Raw genomic sequence first — 17,890 nt, forward strand, 5'->3', positions numbered from 1 at the left:
GCCGTGGCTAGAGCTTTATGGCAATAGGGCGCACGCGTGTTTATTGCGTGACGGGTTTGGGAACGGTTTTCCTATTCCGGTTTTCTTTTGTAGGGGTAGTTCCAGTGTTCCGGTAAATTTGAAATCTGCAATTCAATTTCCAGAGGTGGTTCGGGTTAAAATTAGAGCGGAAGTGGAGCAGGGCGGGATGGCGGGCCCCTTTTAATTCCCACCACTTTCGGACTTTCGGACTTTCATGTTTCGCCGTTGGGGGTCATTCCGAAGAAAGAGCCAGGGAAGTTTCGGATGATACATCATCTGTCCTTTCCGAAAGGTTTATCGGTGAATGACAGCATAAATAAGGAACTTTGTTCTGTGTCGTATGCTTCTTTTGATAGAGCGGTGGATCTCGTGAGAGAGGCGGGTCCGGGGGCCCTATTGGCGAAAGCGGATGTGGAGGCAGCTTTCCGGCTGCTTCCTACTCATCCGGACAGTCACTATCTTCTCGGCTGCTTTTTTGACGGTAGTTATTTTGTGTACCTTTGTTTGTCTATGGGTTTGTCTCTGTCATGCTTTTACTTTGAGGCTATTAGCTGTTTTGTAGTGTGGGTGGTTAGGGAGTCGGCTGGATTTGGTAGTATCATGCACTACTTGAATGACTTCCTGTGCATGGGAAAAGCTGGGTCTCCAGTTTGCTGGCACATATTGAACACTTTGTTGTCTGTAGCGAAGGAGTTTGGTATTCCTATGGCAACGGAGAAAACGGTGGGCCCCATGCCCTGCCTGACATTTCTAGGTTTGGAAATTGACTCGAGTAGAGGGATCTGTCGTTTACCAGATGAGAAGTTAGTAGACCTGAGGGCGGCAATCAGTCATCTCAGGGCTTTGAAGAAAGTTAGACTTCAGGAATTGCAATCAGTGTTAGGGAAGTTAAATTTAGCATGCAGAGTAATTCCTATGGGGAGAATCTTTAGCAGGTGCTTGAGTAGTGACACGGCGGGTATTTCCGAACCTCGCCATTTTATCAGGGTAACGAGGGAACATCAGGAGGATCTGGAGATGTGGGGATCGTGTTGGGTCTCCAGATGGATTCGGCCGCGAGTATGGGATTTGGAGCATTACTGGGTAGGAGATGGTATGCCACCAGGTGGCCGTCTTCATGGAATGGCTCCTTGTTACTACGGAATTTGACGTTTCTGGAATTGTTCCCCATATTGGTGGCAGTTCACATTTGGGGGGAAGAGTTTTGCAACCGGAGGGTGGTTTTTCTGTCGGATAATATGGGAGTGGTACATGAGTTAACAAGTTGTCTGCAGGGTCAGATCCTGTGGTCCGGCTTTTGAGGGTGTTGTTGCTGCAATGTCTTCGTTTGAATCTGTTGTTTCGGGTAGCACATGTGCCCGGAGTAGCGAATGTTGCTGCTAATGCTCTCTCCCGTTTTCAGTGGGCGTGATTTCGGAAGGAGTCTCCGGAAGCCATGGAGACGGGGGATGCCTGCCCAGCTCATCTGTGGAACATTGTCAAGCCGTGATGTGTAATTTGGTCCGGAGGTCGCTGGCACCATCTACTTTGCTCTGCTATGAAAAGACTTGGCGTGAATTTGAGGCGATCTCTCTCTTGGAGGGGGGCCTGCATCTTTCTGGCCTGAGTTGTTGGTCGGGCTGCTCGAGGCCTATGTTGTTCAGTTGGTGGACATGGGATTGTCGGCATCAACCGTGGGAAAGCGGCTGGCTGCTTTGACCTTTTATTTTAAATTGTCTGGGAGGCCGGATGTGTCTAAGGATTTTAGAATATGGCAGGCCCTGAAAAGGTTGAATCGCCAAACGAGGTCGGTGGATTCCAGACGGCCGATTACAGTGGCGCTGCTTACAAAGTTTTTGGGGGTGTTGGGTGAGGTCTGTTTGTCCAGTTACGAATCTTTGCTGTTTTCTTTGTTTTTTTGTGGGGTTTCTTCAGGGGGTTTTCAGTGGGGGAATTGGCTTGAGTAAGATTCGGCCAGGGGGTGTGTTGTTTGGGGATGTGAATTGGGATTCTGTTTCTGTGAACATTTGGTTTCCAATATGGATCAAGAGGGGAAGGGGGTATCAGTTTTGTTGTCCGCCATTGTGGATAAACAGATCTGTCTGGTTTTTCTTTCTCATTCCTTTCGTAAGGTCAGGATTCCGGTCAGTTTGGGCGCTGTTTTTTTTCATGCTGATGGGTCCTTTCTGTCCCGTTTTCAATTTTTGCCGATTCTTCTGTAGGCCATTAATTTTCTAGGGGGTGCTGCGGGAGAGTTTGGCACCCGAGTGGGTGCCACCACCGAAGCATCTCGTTTAGGTTTGAGTGTGAAAAGAGTGAAGGGCATTGGTCGTTGGAAGTCGAGTGTGTATAAGAGGTATGTACGTCCAGTGAGAGTGTGGGTGCCAGAGGTGTGAAAGGGATCAGTGTTGATGGTGGGAGTGTGGGGTTTTTGCTGCGGTGCTGATGGTTTTTGGTTGGTACAGCTCTCCTCAGCCTCATGTCCTATAGTGGCATGAATCGTTGGACACTCATATATTTACTGGGCACATCGGAGAGCTGGAGTGAGGAGGAATTGCGAACGGCTCAGTTTCTCGAGGGACCAGTTGGAGCTGAGGTAGTTCGGCTACAGAGATCTTAGTGCTGCATGTGGGAGGTAACGACCTTTGAAAATTGTCTCAGCGCGACTTAATAAAGGCAATGAAGAGGGATGACATTCGCCTGCTGGGTCTCATGCCAGGTGTACGGTTGGTCTGGTCTGAGATGGTGCTGAGGTTGGTGTGGCTGCACGCCAGGGACCCGTTAGCGTTGACTAGGTCCCGGGGCAAAGTCAACAAGGAGATGGCGACCTTTATTCGTCTGCTTGGGGGTGTGGTGGTGCGTCAGCACCTATTGGAAGGCGTGGCGACCGGTTTATTCCGTCCAGATGGGGTTAATCTGACGGAAATAGGTTTGGATATTTTCCAGCTTTTGGGCTGGAAATGAGGGGAGTCAGAGCGCATACTCGCTCAGTTGTTAAAACTGGGTGTGGCATGATGACAAACCCCTTCCGGTATGTTATTAGTTTACATATTTATTTATGTTAACAAATTTTATATTGTGGATATGGCTGGCTAACGTTTTTCTTCTACGCAGGTACAATTGGTTTACAATTAATAAATAGCCTTGGCCGAAATTTATACCACATTCAGTTGTCTGTGTATTATTGATAAAGTGGTTATTTAGTTAAGTATTGAGCAAGATATCCCGTACATTGGTCAGGGTGTGTTTAGGAGTCGCTGTTTTCTGCTTAGTACAGCGAAAACAGACTTGTACTTTGATTACTTAAGGAGAGATCTGCCATACATATAAAACAAGATCTGTGAGCTAGTAGGATCTATTAGACAGAGTACAAACGGGATGGCTGAGTTTCTCTCCCTCTTGTTTTCCAATGTCTTCTTATTGGGAATTTTTTTCATTGTCTGCCTTTTCTTCTTGGACTTCATGAAGAGCAGGAAGAATGGATCTCAGTTTCCACCAGGTCCTAAAGGTATTCCTTTTCTTGGTAACATTCTGCAGGTAGACTTCAAAAATCCAACAGAAACATTTCACCAGGTACAGTATGTGCAGTGTTATTCCTGAATTGGCACATGTATCCCTGCATACTTCTGTGCATACTGGGTTACAAGTGGGTTTAGTCACATTAAATCTCATCACTATGGATGACACATTGTGATCAGGCAATTTTACTAGTTTAGTATAAACAGGGCCGGCCTTAGGTTGAATGGCGCCCTGTGCGGGACTCTCTATTGCCGCCCCCTACACAAACCAAAAATGAACCACATATATAGACAAGCTGGAACATATATACCGTACATACATAAAGACAGATATTTAGACATACAAGCAAATATACATACACACATTCTGGAATATATACATACAGGTAAATATATAGACGTACAAACACATATACACACCAACAGATAAATACACAAACAGTGACATATGCAAATACATAAAAGGCACATATATACAAGCACAAAGACACATTCACAAACAGACCCATATATACCCAGTACATATAATGTTGTAGATTTCATGTGCAGCCCTTTGTATCACCACAGATAACAACCCATAATAACTCTCTGAGTACAGATAATGTAGTAGATATTGCCTGCAGTCCCATGTAACACCACAGATAACACAGTGATAACTCTCTGAGTACAGATAATGTAGTAGATGTTACCTGCAGTCCTATGTAACACCACAGATAACAGTGATAACTCTGAGTACAGATCATGTAGTAGTGTGACCTGCAGTCCTATGTAACACCACAGATAACACAGTGATAACCCTCTGACTACAGACAATGTAGTAGTGTTACCTGCAGTCCTATGTAACACCTCTGATAACACAGTGATAACTCTCTGAGTACAGATAATGTAGTAGATTTTACCTGCAGTCCTATGTAACACCTCTGATAACACAGTGATAACTCTCTGAGTACAGATAATGTAGTAGATGTTACCTGCAGTCCTATGTAACACCACATATAACACACAGTGATAACTCTCTGAATACAGATAATGTAGTAGTGTTACCTGCAGTCCTATGTAACACCACAGATGACACACAGTGATAATTCTCGGAGTACAGATAATGTAGTAGATGTTACCTGCAGTCCTATGTAACACCGCTGATAACACAGTGATAACTCTCGGAGTTCAGATAATCTAGTAGATGATAACTATACCCACAGACACATATAAACACAAACACACACATACACACACACGCATATATATAAGGGGCAGCAGAGTATATAAGGGGCAGCAGAGTATATAAGGGGCAGCAGGGTATATAGGAGGCAGCAGGTTATATAGGGGGTAGCAGGATATATAGGGGGTAGCAGGGTATATAGGTGCAGCCGGGTATATAGGGGCAGAAGAGTATATAAGGGGCAGCAGGATATATAGGAGGCAGCAGGTTATATAGGAGGCAGCATGTTATATAAGGGGCAGCAGGTTATATAGGGGACAGCAGGATATATAGAGGCAGTAGGATAAATAGGGGACAGCAGGATATATAGGGGCAGCTGGGTATATAGTGGGCAGCAGGGTATATAGGGGCAGCAGGATATATAGGATATATAGGGGCATATTGAACACACAAAGAGACATAAACACATGCAGACACACACGCAGACGCACGCACACACACACACACACACACACACACACACACAGAGACACACACTGTATACACACAGAGAGACACACACACACACTAACATATACACATACAAACACAGAGACACATACTGTATACCCACTACACACACACACACACACACACACACACATACACACGCACACCCACTGTAACATATACACATACAAACATAGAGACACATACTGCATACAGACACACACACTGTATCATATACACACACACACACACACACACACACACACACACACACACACACACACATACACACAGATACACTCCCCATCTATCCATGCTGACAGGCTTCGTGCAAGACAGGCTGTGGGTGGAGCTTCCTCCACTGCTCCTCGACTCTTATTTACATGCTTGGAGGTTAGCAGCTCCCTTTGCGCTCGTACAGCTCGCACACCCCTAAGGCTGGCCCTGAGTATAAAATACAACATTTTCCTGTTTTAGAGTGTTATAGATGCTATGAAAACAAATTTTTCAGACTTTGGCTTCACCCTAGTTACACCCTACATGTATTTAGTGCAATATAGTTTCCAGATAAACATCAAAAGTAGATGCGCAGTTGTACAAAAAGTATAGATTTTGATGAGAGCTATAGCATGGATTAGTCAAATCACTAGAAGTACCAATGAGGTTAATTGTTGATAAAAAAAGGTATATACAGTAGGCATTGCAGTGCTTCCTATCACAGGGCCATCCATAACTTACTATCCATGTTCCCTTACTGACTTTAACTGCTGCCCTCTTTTGGCATACTCTGATTGAAAACACTGGACAGATTGGTCATGTTCTCGTTATGCACCCATATATGCAAAAATAAGATTTTGGTAGGTATTCCTAATTTGTGGTGAGCAACTGATATTTCTGCAGAAAAAGGGATATATAATTAGTTTCCCCAAAGACAATTGAAGCTCAAGTCTAGACTCTTAAAAACAACAGGTACATAACTCTCTTCTAGGTGAACATAGGTCACATTCAGGACTTGATATGAATGTTAACAGGCATGTTAGTAATAAATATTCTGTGAAAAGTCCCATGTAACAAGTTTTGCTTGAGAATGTTCACCGTTGTGTCTTACTACTCTAGGCTATAAAGTGGATCTAACATTTATAAGTGAGTGAAATTGTTGTACAATTCTTCCTATAATATCATGGAACTCAAACATTTTATTTATTGTCAATAACTTTTTACGCTGGTATTTACTAATCATAGCCAGTAATAATTTTATAATAGGGAATGTAGTGCAGTTTACTACAATTGTTATAGCTCATATTATAGCCCCATCTAATATCACTGCCTGAACTTTCTGGAGAAAGGGATTGGAAATAACAGACCTAATGCATAAAAACTGTTCCAAGAAAAAAAGTGATAGCAACAAATCACTTCTTTCACTAACAGATCTGCTATGGAAAACTAAAATCTGGTCTTAGTTGTTGAAGTCCTTCTTTACTTTTAGATTTGTCACATACCATTTAATATTCTCTCAGACCCTCCGCAGCAAATAGAATGTAAGCTGACACTTTCTAATACTAGTACAGTCTGTTTCTTGAGAGAATTTTAAATATCATGGGGCAAACCCCAACAAACCGAGACCTACACCATACCTCCCAACTTTCAAATACCGCATGAGGGCCAACCAATTTGGCGCGGATAGCGCACCAATTTTTTTCCCTTTTAAGCCACGCCTCAAATCCCACCCAATCCCCGCCCATACACGCTGGGTTCAGCCCACACAGTATCATAGTGCCTCCCACACAGAATAATGCCAAATAGCTGCCCCCATAGCTACCACCATACAGTATAATTCCCACACAGATGCCCACATGCAGTGTAATTCTCAAACAAATTCCCTCATACAGCATAATGCCCCCATAGCTGCCCCATACAGTATAATGCCCAGATAGCTGCCTTTATACAGTATAATGCCCCCACAGCTGCTCATACAGTACAATGCCCCATGTTGATGAGGCCATCTTTATCTTGACTCTGATATCTTGCTGCAGCATGATATCACAAAACAAAAGCCATTAAAAAGTCATTAAAACAAGTCAAGATAAAGGATCTTGCCACTGTGTATTTAATGCGTTAAAAGTCAAGATAAAGACAGCTACATCTGTAGCTGCCCCCATACCGTATAATGTCTCCACAGCTCTCATACAGTATAATGCCCCCTTAGCAGCGAACATACAGTAAAAAGCCCCCATAGCTGCTCCCATACAGTATAATGCCCCATAGCTGCCCCATACAGTATAATGCTGCTGTAGCTACCCCATAAAGTATAATGCCCCCTTAGCTGCCCCTAGTGCCAGTGCCCACATATAAAGTGCTAATGCCCATGTAGATAGTGCCACACAAAGTGTCCATGTAGATAGCGCCAGTGTCCCCTGTAGATATTGCCCCTATATAGTGCCACAGTGGCCATGTAGATAGTGCCACACCCACTTGAAGATAGTGCCACCCCCCCATAGATAGCAATACCCCCCTGTAGATAGCGCCATTGGGGCTCCCTCTAGAAGCAGAATCCCCAGTCAGAGCATCGGCCATGCTGTGGCCAGGGATTCTGCTCCAGGAGTCGTCCCTGATGTCCCTTTCCATATATGTATAGTAATGCCAGGGGCTTCTCCAGGAGCGGAATCCTTGGCCAGAGCGTCGACAACGCTCTGGCTGGGGATTCCGCTCCTGCAGAAGCCACTGAAGTCATTGTCCATATATGGACAGTGACATCAGGGGTTCCCTCTAGGAGCAGAATCCACAGCCAGATCCTCGTCAACGCTTTGGCAGGGGATTCTGATCCAGGATTAGCCCCTAATGTCACTGTCCATATATGCTCCTCTGCTCTGTACTAATGCTGAAGCTGAAGGTACATGAAACACGGTTCCCTGCTTCAGCATTGGGTTCAACTGTATTTGCGTCCTGAGGACGCAGACACAGTTTACACCGGGACATACCACCGGCCGCCCGGGACAGCGGGAGCCGCCCGGACTCCGGGACTTTCCCGCTGAATCCGAGACAGTTGGGAGGTATGCTTACATGGTCAACTCAGAACACATTGACCAGCTTTTCCCTGGTATAATGGCGCATGTTACATTATATATCAGGACGTGCTGATACTGTTCTCTTCCAGTTCGATATGCCGAATCTATGGCTATTACCACTAGATCATCAGCAAAGCCCTGTGTAATGTATATGATAGGGTTGCATGTACTAGGGTGACCAAACAGCGCAGACAACCTGCTCCGAAGGACAATATTTCTATAAAAGTGCAAATTTTAACCCATCATTATTTAGCAAATCATATATATTATTAAAAGCAGAGAGAATCTTTTATATAACTTTAGGTTGCAGGTTGCAATGTGTTATTAAACAAATTACCGTATATTTGTTTTTAACAGCTGAGAAAAGAGTTTGGGAATGTATTTAGTTTGCAGTATTTCTGGAAGAAAATTGTGGTACTCAATGGATTTGAAGTGATGAAGGAAGCTCTGATCAACAGGTCTGAAGACATAGCAGATCGTCCTCGATTTCCTATTTATGAAAAAATAGGATATGCTGGAGACACAAAAGGTACTGTCTAAACAATTACATAGAAAGCTCTGTAAACAAGATCAGACATATGTTTACCCCCGCCAAAAAATAAAAAATATCTTGGAGGAATCATCTATAAGACTACTACCCCTCTGTAGAGAATGCTACACTAGCACACACACACGCACACGCACACACACACCACATGTAGTTAGTGCCACTCACTCACCCCTTTGTAGATAGTGCCACACACACACACACACACACACACACAGACAGACACACACCACATGTAGATAGTGCCACACACTCCCCCTTTGTAGATAGTACCATACACACACCTCATGTAGATAGGTCCACACACTCCCCCCTTTGTAGATAGTGCCACACACTCTTCTCTTTGTAGATAGTGCCACACACACCACATGTAGATAGTGCCACAGTCCCCCCTTTGTAGATAGTGCCACACACTCCTCCCTTTGTAGATAGTACCACACACACCACATGTAGATAGGGCCACACTTCCCCCTTTGTAGAAAGTGGCACACACACCACCAGTAGATAGTGCCATTCTCCCCCATTGTAGATAGTGCCACACAGCCCCCCTTGCTTTTTGTAGACCTGTCATTATTATAATAAACCAAGACCCTTTATTAAATACTCTTAAATTAAAGGAACACTAAACATAGAAACTTCACAGAAATAAAAACAGAAAAACAGCAATTACTCCCTTGAGAGGGTTTTCCAGGGACACTATTTTCTTCCAGACGTGCAGCGCAGAGCACTGTGGAGTTTTATTATTGATAGGCAAATGGGGCGGGCATTGAGGCATAATCAAAGAATTCAACGGGGCGGGCATTGAGGAGACTGTGGACCAATAGGATGCCTCAAACCCAGGTATATGTCAGAAGTCCCGAGTTTGAGGCATCCTATTGGTCCACAGCCTTGTCAATATCTGCTCCGTTCATTCTTTGCTTCTATTTCAATAGCAGCACGATTTTATTTGCATGCATGCTATTCCTCAGTGGAAATCGAGGAATAGCATGCCTCAAACCCGGGTATATGTCAGAAGTCCCGGGTTTGAGACATCCTATCGGTCCACAGCCTCCTCAATGTCCGCTCTGTTCATTCTTTGTTTTTGCTTCAATAGTGGCACCATTTTATGACTAAAGTTATGATGGGGTACATATATTTATGATGGAGATCACATTAGATATCTGAGGTGCAGTCACAGGATTCCTCAGATAAAGCAGCTGGGCAGGATAAACTAAAGAGGAAGGGAGAACTAGTGGACATTAGACACAGATGGGGCGGAATAATTAGTATAGAACAGCCCTGTGTTGTTTTGTAGGTCAGTGAGGTATCGACACAGGACTGAGTGCATAGTAACTCTCGTGCACGAGCCTGTGTAGGGAGAAAAAAAGACACAGATGAAAGGCAGAAGTTCCAGCGGGAAGAGGTAGGGAGAATAGGAAGGAAAGTGTTCAGATTTATTACAGACTATATATTAGGAACTTTATTAAATATTTATATAGAGTATTAGTTCAAAAATGTTGTGTCCCTTGAAAATCCCTTTAATTTTCTTCTCTCCTTAGATCCTATTATGTCTCATATTGCCATTCATACTGAAAAATGTATAAAGAATTCTTCTATATATGTATTCCAGAAGATCAGTGATTTCCCACCTCCTCCTTACAATCCTCTGTCTGGTAGCCAACTGACTGCAGCAGGATACTCCCCCTTTGACTAAGACCCGCCCCCTCAGCCGGTTTCCACATGGAAAAAAATCAGCAAAAAAACATAGGCTCAGTGTTCTATGCAGGATTTCTACTGATTGTTTCAGAAACATGCCGAAAATCCTGTAGACTGACAAACACTGTGGGCAAGTTTATCTTCTGTTCATTTTTATTTCTAGGTTTAGTGTACATTTATTAAAATGACTAATGTAAGTTGAACTTGGTATAACTTATACTTAATTCAGCTTCCAAGCAAGGACCAAGGCCTGGAGGAAATCCCAAAATAATTTACATATATTCAAAGCCACAAAAAAATAATAACAGGAGTGTAGAATCAAAGCATAATTTTAGGACGAGTCCAAAAGTTAATTTGTTTTCACTAGCAAATTTGACTGAATAAGGTAGGGCCTACACACAGATTTTTTATATTTGTACAGCAGTTCAAGCACAAAGGAACATTCACATTTAACCCCTTAGATGCTGCCATTGATAGCAACCACAGCATCTAAGGAGTTTGACTGAAGGAGAGGGCTCTCTCTCTCAGCCCATCAGCCCCTACAATTTGATTGCGAGGTGAACATGGGCTACCTTGACAGCTTCATTCCTAACAAAGCCCCCAGAACTGACAAAGATGAAAGTACATTAAACCATGCCTAGAAGATCTGCTATATGATAGTAGTTAGGGTGCTGTTTGCACTACAGTACAGTTTACTGTTAACAATGTGGGGTCCATTGCAGACTACCATGGGGTACCATTACTTCTAGTTACATCCCTGACATGACAAATATGTCAATAAGAAAGTCATCCACAGAAAGATGTGAAACATGGACAATAAAGGTGATTTACAAAGTCTGCTAAAACCCATCAGGAATATTTAATAAAGTAATGGTTCACAGAACACTAAATAAATTCAGACCATAGTCCCCAAAATAAATTAACCCCAGACCAGATTCTAAAAAAAGATATAAGACCAGACTCCAAAATGAATTCTGATCCTAGACCCTTAAATAAATTCAGACCCCAGAACAGACTTCAAAATAAATTCAGATCTCAGACCATTCCCTAAAATATATTGCGACCCAAACTCCAAATTAATTCAGATCCCAGACCCACAAATTAATTCAGACCCAAGAAACAACCCTAAAATTAATCCACACCCCAGACCAGACCCCAAAAGATAATTTAGAGCCCAAACCAAACCCCAAAAGTAATTCAGACCTCAGGCTGCCCCCAAAATTAATGCAAACTTGCCCCCGAAATGAATTCAGACCCCAGACTACTAAATAACTTCGGACCTTAGACCAGACCAAATATCAAGTAAGACCGCAGACCAGAGCCCTCCCCTCCATATACTTTCCACTACTTTGCGTGGTCCTATTCGCCTTCAGGGATCTTAGCACTAGGACTTGATGCTGCCCAGCATCAGAACCTTGAGTTCAGCACAGAATGTCTGTGAAGATTCATCCTGACATACAATAAAAAAGCAGCTGGATACACCCATGGGAAAACACTTCTCTGGACCAGATCACAGTTTGGCATATTTAAAAGTCCTAATACTAAAGGGTCATTTTAAAAACAACAGAGAAAGAAATTCAACCTGATGATAAAATTCCAGTCATTGACACAAGGACTCGATCTAACACCTGGATTTATAAGCCACTACATGGAGGCACGTCACATCCCCCATCAGACTGACTACAGATCCCTTATCTCCTAAGTCATCGCCCCTATAACCTCATTTTTATGGGCCCGGCTTATCTTAATGATGTATCACCTCATGTACTAATTGTCTTTGTGTAACATCTTAAAGAGGATCTGTCACCACATTATAAGTGCCCTATCTCCTACATAAGGAGATCGGCGCTATAATGTAGGTGACAGCAGTGCTTTTTATGTGAAAAAAACACGATCTATTTTTACCACTTTATTAGCGATTTTAGATTTATGCTAATGAGTTGCTTAATGCCCAAGTGGGCGTATTTTTACTTTAGACCAAGTGGGCATTGTACAGGGGAGTGTATGACGCTGACCAATCAGCCTCATGAACTCCTCTCCATTCATTTACTCAGCGCATAGGGATCCTGCTAGATCCTTATGTGCTGTCTTATACTAACACATTAACGATACTGAAGTGTATAGACCGTGAATAGACATTCCACGGGATGTCTATTTACAATCTCTGCACTTCGTTACTGTTTCTATGGTAGTTACAGCAGAGGAAGCGTGATCTCGTTGCAACCTGTCATTTACAGCGAGATCTCGCGAGATCACGCTTCCTCTGCTGTAACTACCACAGACAGAGTAACGAAGTGCAGAGATTGTGAATATACATCCTGTGGAATGTCTATTCACTGTCTAAACACTTCAGTATAGTTAATGTGTTAGTATAAGACAGCACATAAGGATCTAGCAGGATCACTATGCACTGAGTAAATGAATGTAGAGGAGTGCATGAGGCTGATTGGTCAGCGTCATACAATCCCCTGTACAACGCCCACTTGGTCTAAAGTAAAAATACGCCCACTTGGGCATTAAGAAACTCATTAGCATAAATCTAAAATCGCTAATAAAGTGGTAAAAATAGATCATTTTTTTAAATAAAAAGCACTCCTGTCACCTACATTATAGCGCCGATCTCCTTATGTAGGAGATAGGGCTCTTATAATGTGGTGTCAGAGCCTCTTTAAATATTTTGCTTTTTTCTAAGTCATTCATTTGTAAACTTGCCTGAAGAAGGGGCCTTTGTGCTCTGAAAGCTTGCATATATATTTTTTATGGTTAGCCAATAAAGGTATCATACCTACTATACTTTTGTCTTTTTTGACACAAAAGTATTTAACATTGCATATTGTTTCTGGCTAACACAGTACTACACTATTTTTTACAGAGACCTTCTGAAATAGGAGACCTTTGACTATCGGTATTATCTCCCTTTACTCTGTTCCTAGTTTGTTACCTCTGTTTCCTTTATAACCCGTTCACTTTGTATTGTTACAATACACACTCCAGTCCTTCACAAACCATAGGAGTAACATACAACCCTTGCAAGTACTTAAATATCTAAAAATACATTACTCATAACATAGAAGTGACAAAGCAATATACATTACATCAAGATACAATACATTACATAGACAACACAACCACACACAGCTGCCTCCTTTTCCTATATTCCATGGGCATTTTGCATATGTGACTATTAATGTTTATGTATATATAATAAAAATCCAGGTCCCAACCCTATATGGTCTCCTGGTACTACAACTATAACAAAAGCCACATACAGTGTCTGAGCATTAGTACATGTACATATAGAGACTCATGCATAAATAGCATATATATAATCTACTCATCTATAATCCACATAAGATTCCTATAATATCTCTATGTACACATATAAAATCTGCTGTGATGGTATTATATTTATTTTTATATACATACACAAAAAGCACACATATGATGTAACTTAGCCTGTTCCTGATGTTAAGTGCTGATCGTCTAGGGCTGGCAGGAAAAGAGAGAGAGAGAAGAAAGTGCTTCACATGGCCTAAATCTTCCTAGCTCTCAGTTGACTTTGCCCATTCCATTTACTCCGCCTTAAGACCACCCATATACCTTCCAATGCGGATCTGTACAGTATAGGTAAATCTATTCCCAGTATGCCCAGCTGTCTCTACATCCAGTTTACAATGGCTTCTTCTTGTACTGAGGTAAATTTTAATGCTAATAAGGCAGTATATAAGAATCTATGACCAAATGGCTTTTCAGCATACTGCCACCTCAATGGGTGAACACCACTGAATAATATCAGTATATACTATATCTATTTACCACATATATTTTATGTGGTCATAAGACAGAGTGTCTGGATGGGAACAATATTCTCCTGTAACACCTTGTTACATAGGCTGAAAAAAGACACAGGGCCATCAAGTGCTACCTCTCTTAATCCATTACGTGTCATTCATTGCTAGATTAGTTAGAACTCACAATGCCATTCGCTATTAAATAAGCAACTAACCCTTTTTTAACCCCTTCCCTCTTTGGCCACTTTTGACCTTCCTGACAGAGCCTCATTTTTCAAATCTGACATGTTTCAACTTATGTGGTAATAATTTCGGAATGCTTTTACTTATCCAAGCGATTCTGAGATTGTTTTCTCGTGACACATTAGACTTTAAGTTACTGGCAAAATTTGCTCAATACATTCAGTATTTAATTGTGAAAAACACCAAAATGTAGCGAAAAATAGCAAAAATTAGCATTTTTCTAAATTGAAATGTATCTGCTTGTAAGACAGGCAGTTATACCACACAAAATTGTTGCTAATTAACATCCCCCATATGTCTACTTTAGATTGGCATCATTTTTTGAACATCCTTTTATTTGTCTAGGACGTTGCAAGGCTTAAAACTTTAGCAGCAATTTCTCCCATTTTCAAGAAAATTTTCAAAAGGCTACTTTTACAGGGGCCAGTTCAGATGTGAAGTGGCTTTGAGGGCCTTATATATTAGAAACCCCCAATAAATAGCCCCAATTTAAAACTTCACCCCTCAAAGTATTCAAAACAGCATTTAGAAAGTTTCTTAACCCTTTAGATGTTTCACAGAAATTAAAGCAAAAGTAGAGGTGAAATGTACAAATTTCATTTTTTATAGAAATTAATCTTTAATCCATTTTTTTTGTAAAACAGAAATTTTACCAGAGAAATTCAACTCAATATTTATTGCCCAGGTTCTTCAGATTTAGGAAATATCCCACATGTGGCCCTAGTGTGGTAATAGACTGAAGTGCCAGCCACAAAAGCAAAGAAGCAGCTAGTGGATTTTGGGGCCTTCTTTTTATTAGAATATATTTTAGGCACCATGTCAGGTTTGAAAGGCTCTTGCAGTGCCAAAACAGTGGAAAAGTGACTCCATTTGGGAAACTACACACCTCAAGGAAATTATCTAGGGGTATAGTGAGCATTTTGACCCCACAGGTTCATTGCAGAAATTATTGGAAGTAGGCCGTAAAAAGTAAAATCTACATTTTTTCAAAGAAAATGTAGGTTTAGCTAATTTTTTTTCATTTCCACAAGGACTAAAGGAAATAAAAGCACTGCAAAATTTGTAAAGAAATTTCTCCCAAGTAAAACAATACCCCACATGTGGTCATAAACGGCTGTTTGGACACACGGCAGGACTCAGAAGCGTACACTTGGTTTACACTTTTTTTCAAGTCCCACTAGGGGACTTGAAGATCCAACAGTCAATTTTTTGTGTTGTAATATATTGCACCACCTATCCACCTGCCGTTACAGGTTGATGTCAGTCGACATCCACCGCTGATTACGCCGGCTCAGCTCCTGAGCCTGCGCCATCTTGCTGTCGGCTACAGAAGCCTTTCAGGCTCCGCCGCCGGGTGGGTCCTGGAAGCCTTCCATGCTAGGCAGACCAGGAGGCCAATATAAGGCCTCCGGTTGCCATTGCAGCCACCGGAACCCCAGCAATTTCATTGCTGGGGTTCCAATGAGCTGCAAACAGCTTAAATGCAGCGATCGCGTTTGAGCGCTGCATTAAAGGGGTTAATGGCAGGAATTATAAGCTAATTTAGGTCGCCGCTATTACAGCCGGATGTCAGCTGTAAGATACCACTGACATCCGGCGATGGTGGCACCGACTCAGCTTCTGAGCCGGTGTCCACCATTTGTCGTATGGATATGCAAAATGCGGGATGCACTAGCTTTCCATGACTTATCCATATGACAAATGTCAGGAAGGGGTTAAATGCTGACAGTATCTGCCATTACTATCTCTTTGGGGGAGGGCATTCCATAGTATGCTAGTCTAATTGTAACGAACCCTTTCCTATATTGATGTCTGAAATTTTTTCTTATACACACACAATGAATGTCCCCTGGTCCTTTGTTAATTCCTTGGAAAGAACAAATCATGTGCTAGTTTTTGGTATTGATCACACCTATACGTATACATGTTAATAATATCAACTCTAAAGCATCTTTTTTTCCGAGCTGAACAAGCCCACTTTTGAACCCTCTTCTGCTCTGCTACAGTATATTGTTTTTACAATGTAAAGCCCAAATATGCATCCCATATTCAATATGTGATCTTTCAATGGATTTATGGAGGGGTAGTATTACATTTGAATCACAGGTTTTTATCTCTCTTTTTATATACACCATACACTCCCGGATTCCGGGCGGTGTGCCACTGTTCCGGGTGGCCGGTGGCATGTCCCGCTGTCAACTGTATCTGCGTCCTTAGGACTGGATTCTGCCTGTGCTTTTTCTTTCCCTTTTTCTTTTAAACATATTTCTTGTGTGGTGACTAAGTTTTTTTCGATATGCATGTTTGATGAGATTTGATGGATAGCGCTTTTCTTTGAATCGCTCTTTTAAAATTTAATTTTTGACGGATCTATATATACAGGGTGGGCCATTTATATGGATACACCTAAATAAAATGGGAATGGTTGATGATATTAACTTCCTGTTTGTGGCACATTAGTATATGGGAGGGTGGAAACTTTTCAAGCTGGGTGTTGACCATGGCGGCCATTTTGAAGTCGGCCATTTTGTATCCAACTTTAGTTTTTTCAATGGGAAGAGGGTCATGTGACACATCAAACTTATCGGGAATTTCACAAGAAAAACAATGGTGTGCTTGGTTTTAACGTTACTTTATTCTTTCATGAGTTATTTACAAGTTTCTGACCACTTATAAAATGTGTTCAAAGTGCTGCCCATTGTGTTGGATTGTCAATGCAACCCTCTTCTCCCACTCTTCACACACTGATAGCAATACCACAGAAGAAATGCTAGCACAGACTTCCAGTATCCGTAGTTTCAGTTGCTGCACATCTCGTATCTTCACAGCATAGACAATTGCCTTCAGATGACCCCATAGATAAAAGTCTAAGGGGGTCAGATCGGGAGGCATTTCTTCTGCGGTGTTGCTGGGTGCTACCATTGTCCCCATTGCTGTACCTCTTTTTTGTTTGTATAGATTGGTGTTATGTGTAAAAATATTATGATTTAAAATAAAAGTTAGACCTTCCAATAAAAATATATTTTGTTTTTTTGGTAGCGTACCATATGTTTCTAGAAAGTATTGAGTCACTCTTAGGCTATGTTCATACGGGGTCTTTTGCCGAGTTTTTTGACGCGGAAACCGCGTCGCAAAACTCGGCAGAAACGGCCCGAGAACGCCTCCCATTGATTTCAATGGGAGGCGTCGGCGTCTTTTTCCCGCGAGCAGTAAAACTGCCTCGCGGGAAAAAGAAGCGACATGCCCTATCTTCGGGCGCTTCCGCCTCCGACCTCCCATTGACTTCAATGGGAGGCAGGAGAAAGCGTGTTTTCTGCCCGCGGCGCTCAATGGCCGCGGGCGAAAAACGGCGCGATCATTGCTATTCACACGGAGTATTT

The 17,890-nt window shown here is 42.2% G+C and overlaps 1 protein-coding gene across 4 annotated transcripts in view; it reads left to right on the forward strand.

Moving 5' to 3' along the window:
* The first annotated feature begins 3,306 nt into the window (after positions 1-3,306).
* Positions 3,307-17,890, forward strand: part of LOC142657990 (cytochrome P450 2D17-like) — a 178,103-nt gene continuing 163,519 nt past the window's right edge. The window contains exons 1-2 of one of the 4 annotated variants that reach the window (XM_075833614.1): positions 3,307-3,573; positions 8,592-8,763. In XM_075833614.1, coding sequence (XP_075689729.1) covers positions 3,379-3,573; positions 8,592-8,763 — 367 coding nt within the window. In that variant the 5' untranslated portion in view covers positions 3,307-3,378. The remainder of the gene's footprint in view (positions 3,574-8,591; positions 8,764-17,890) is intronic. The other 3 variants (XM_075833611.1, XM_075833612.1, XM_075833613.1) reach the window with 3 other exon arrangements.

The sequence above is a fragment of the Rhinoderma darwinii genome, chromosome 7 (assembly GCF_050947455.1).
Source record: "Rhinoderma darwinii isolate aRhiDar2 chromosome 7, aRhiDar2.hap1, whole genome shotgun sequence".
Classification (NCBI taxonomy): domain Eukaryota; kingdom Metazoa; phylum Chordata; class Amphibia; order Anura; family Rhinodermatidae; genus Rhinoderma; species Rhinoderma darwinii.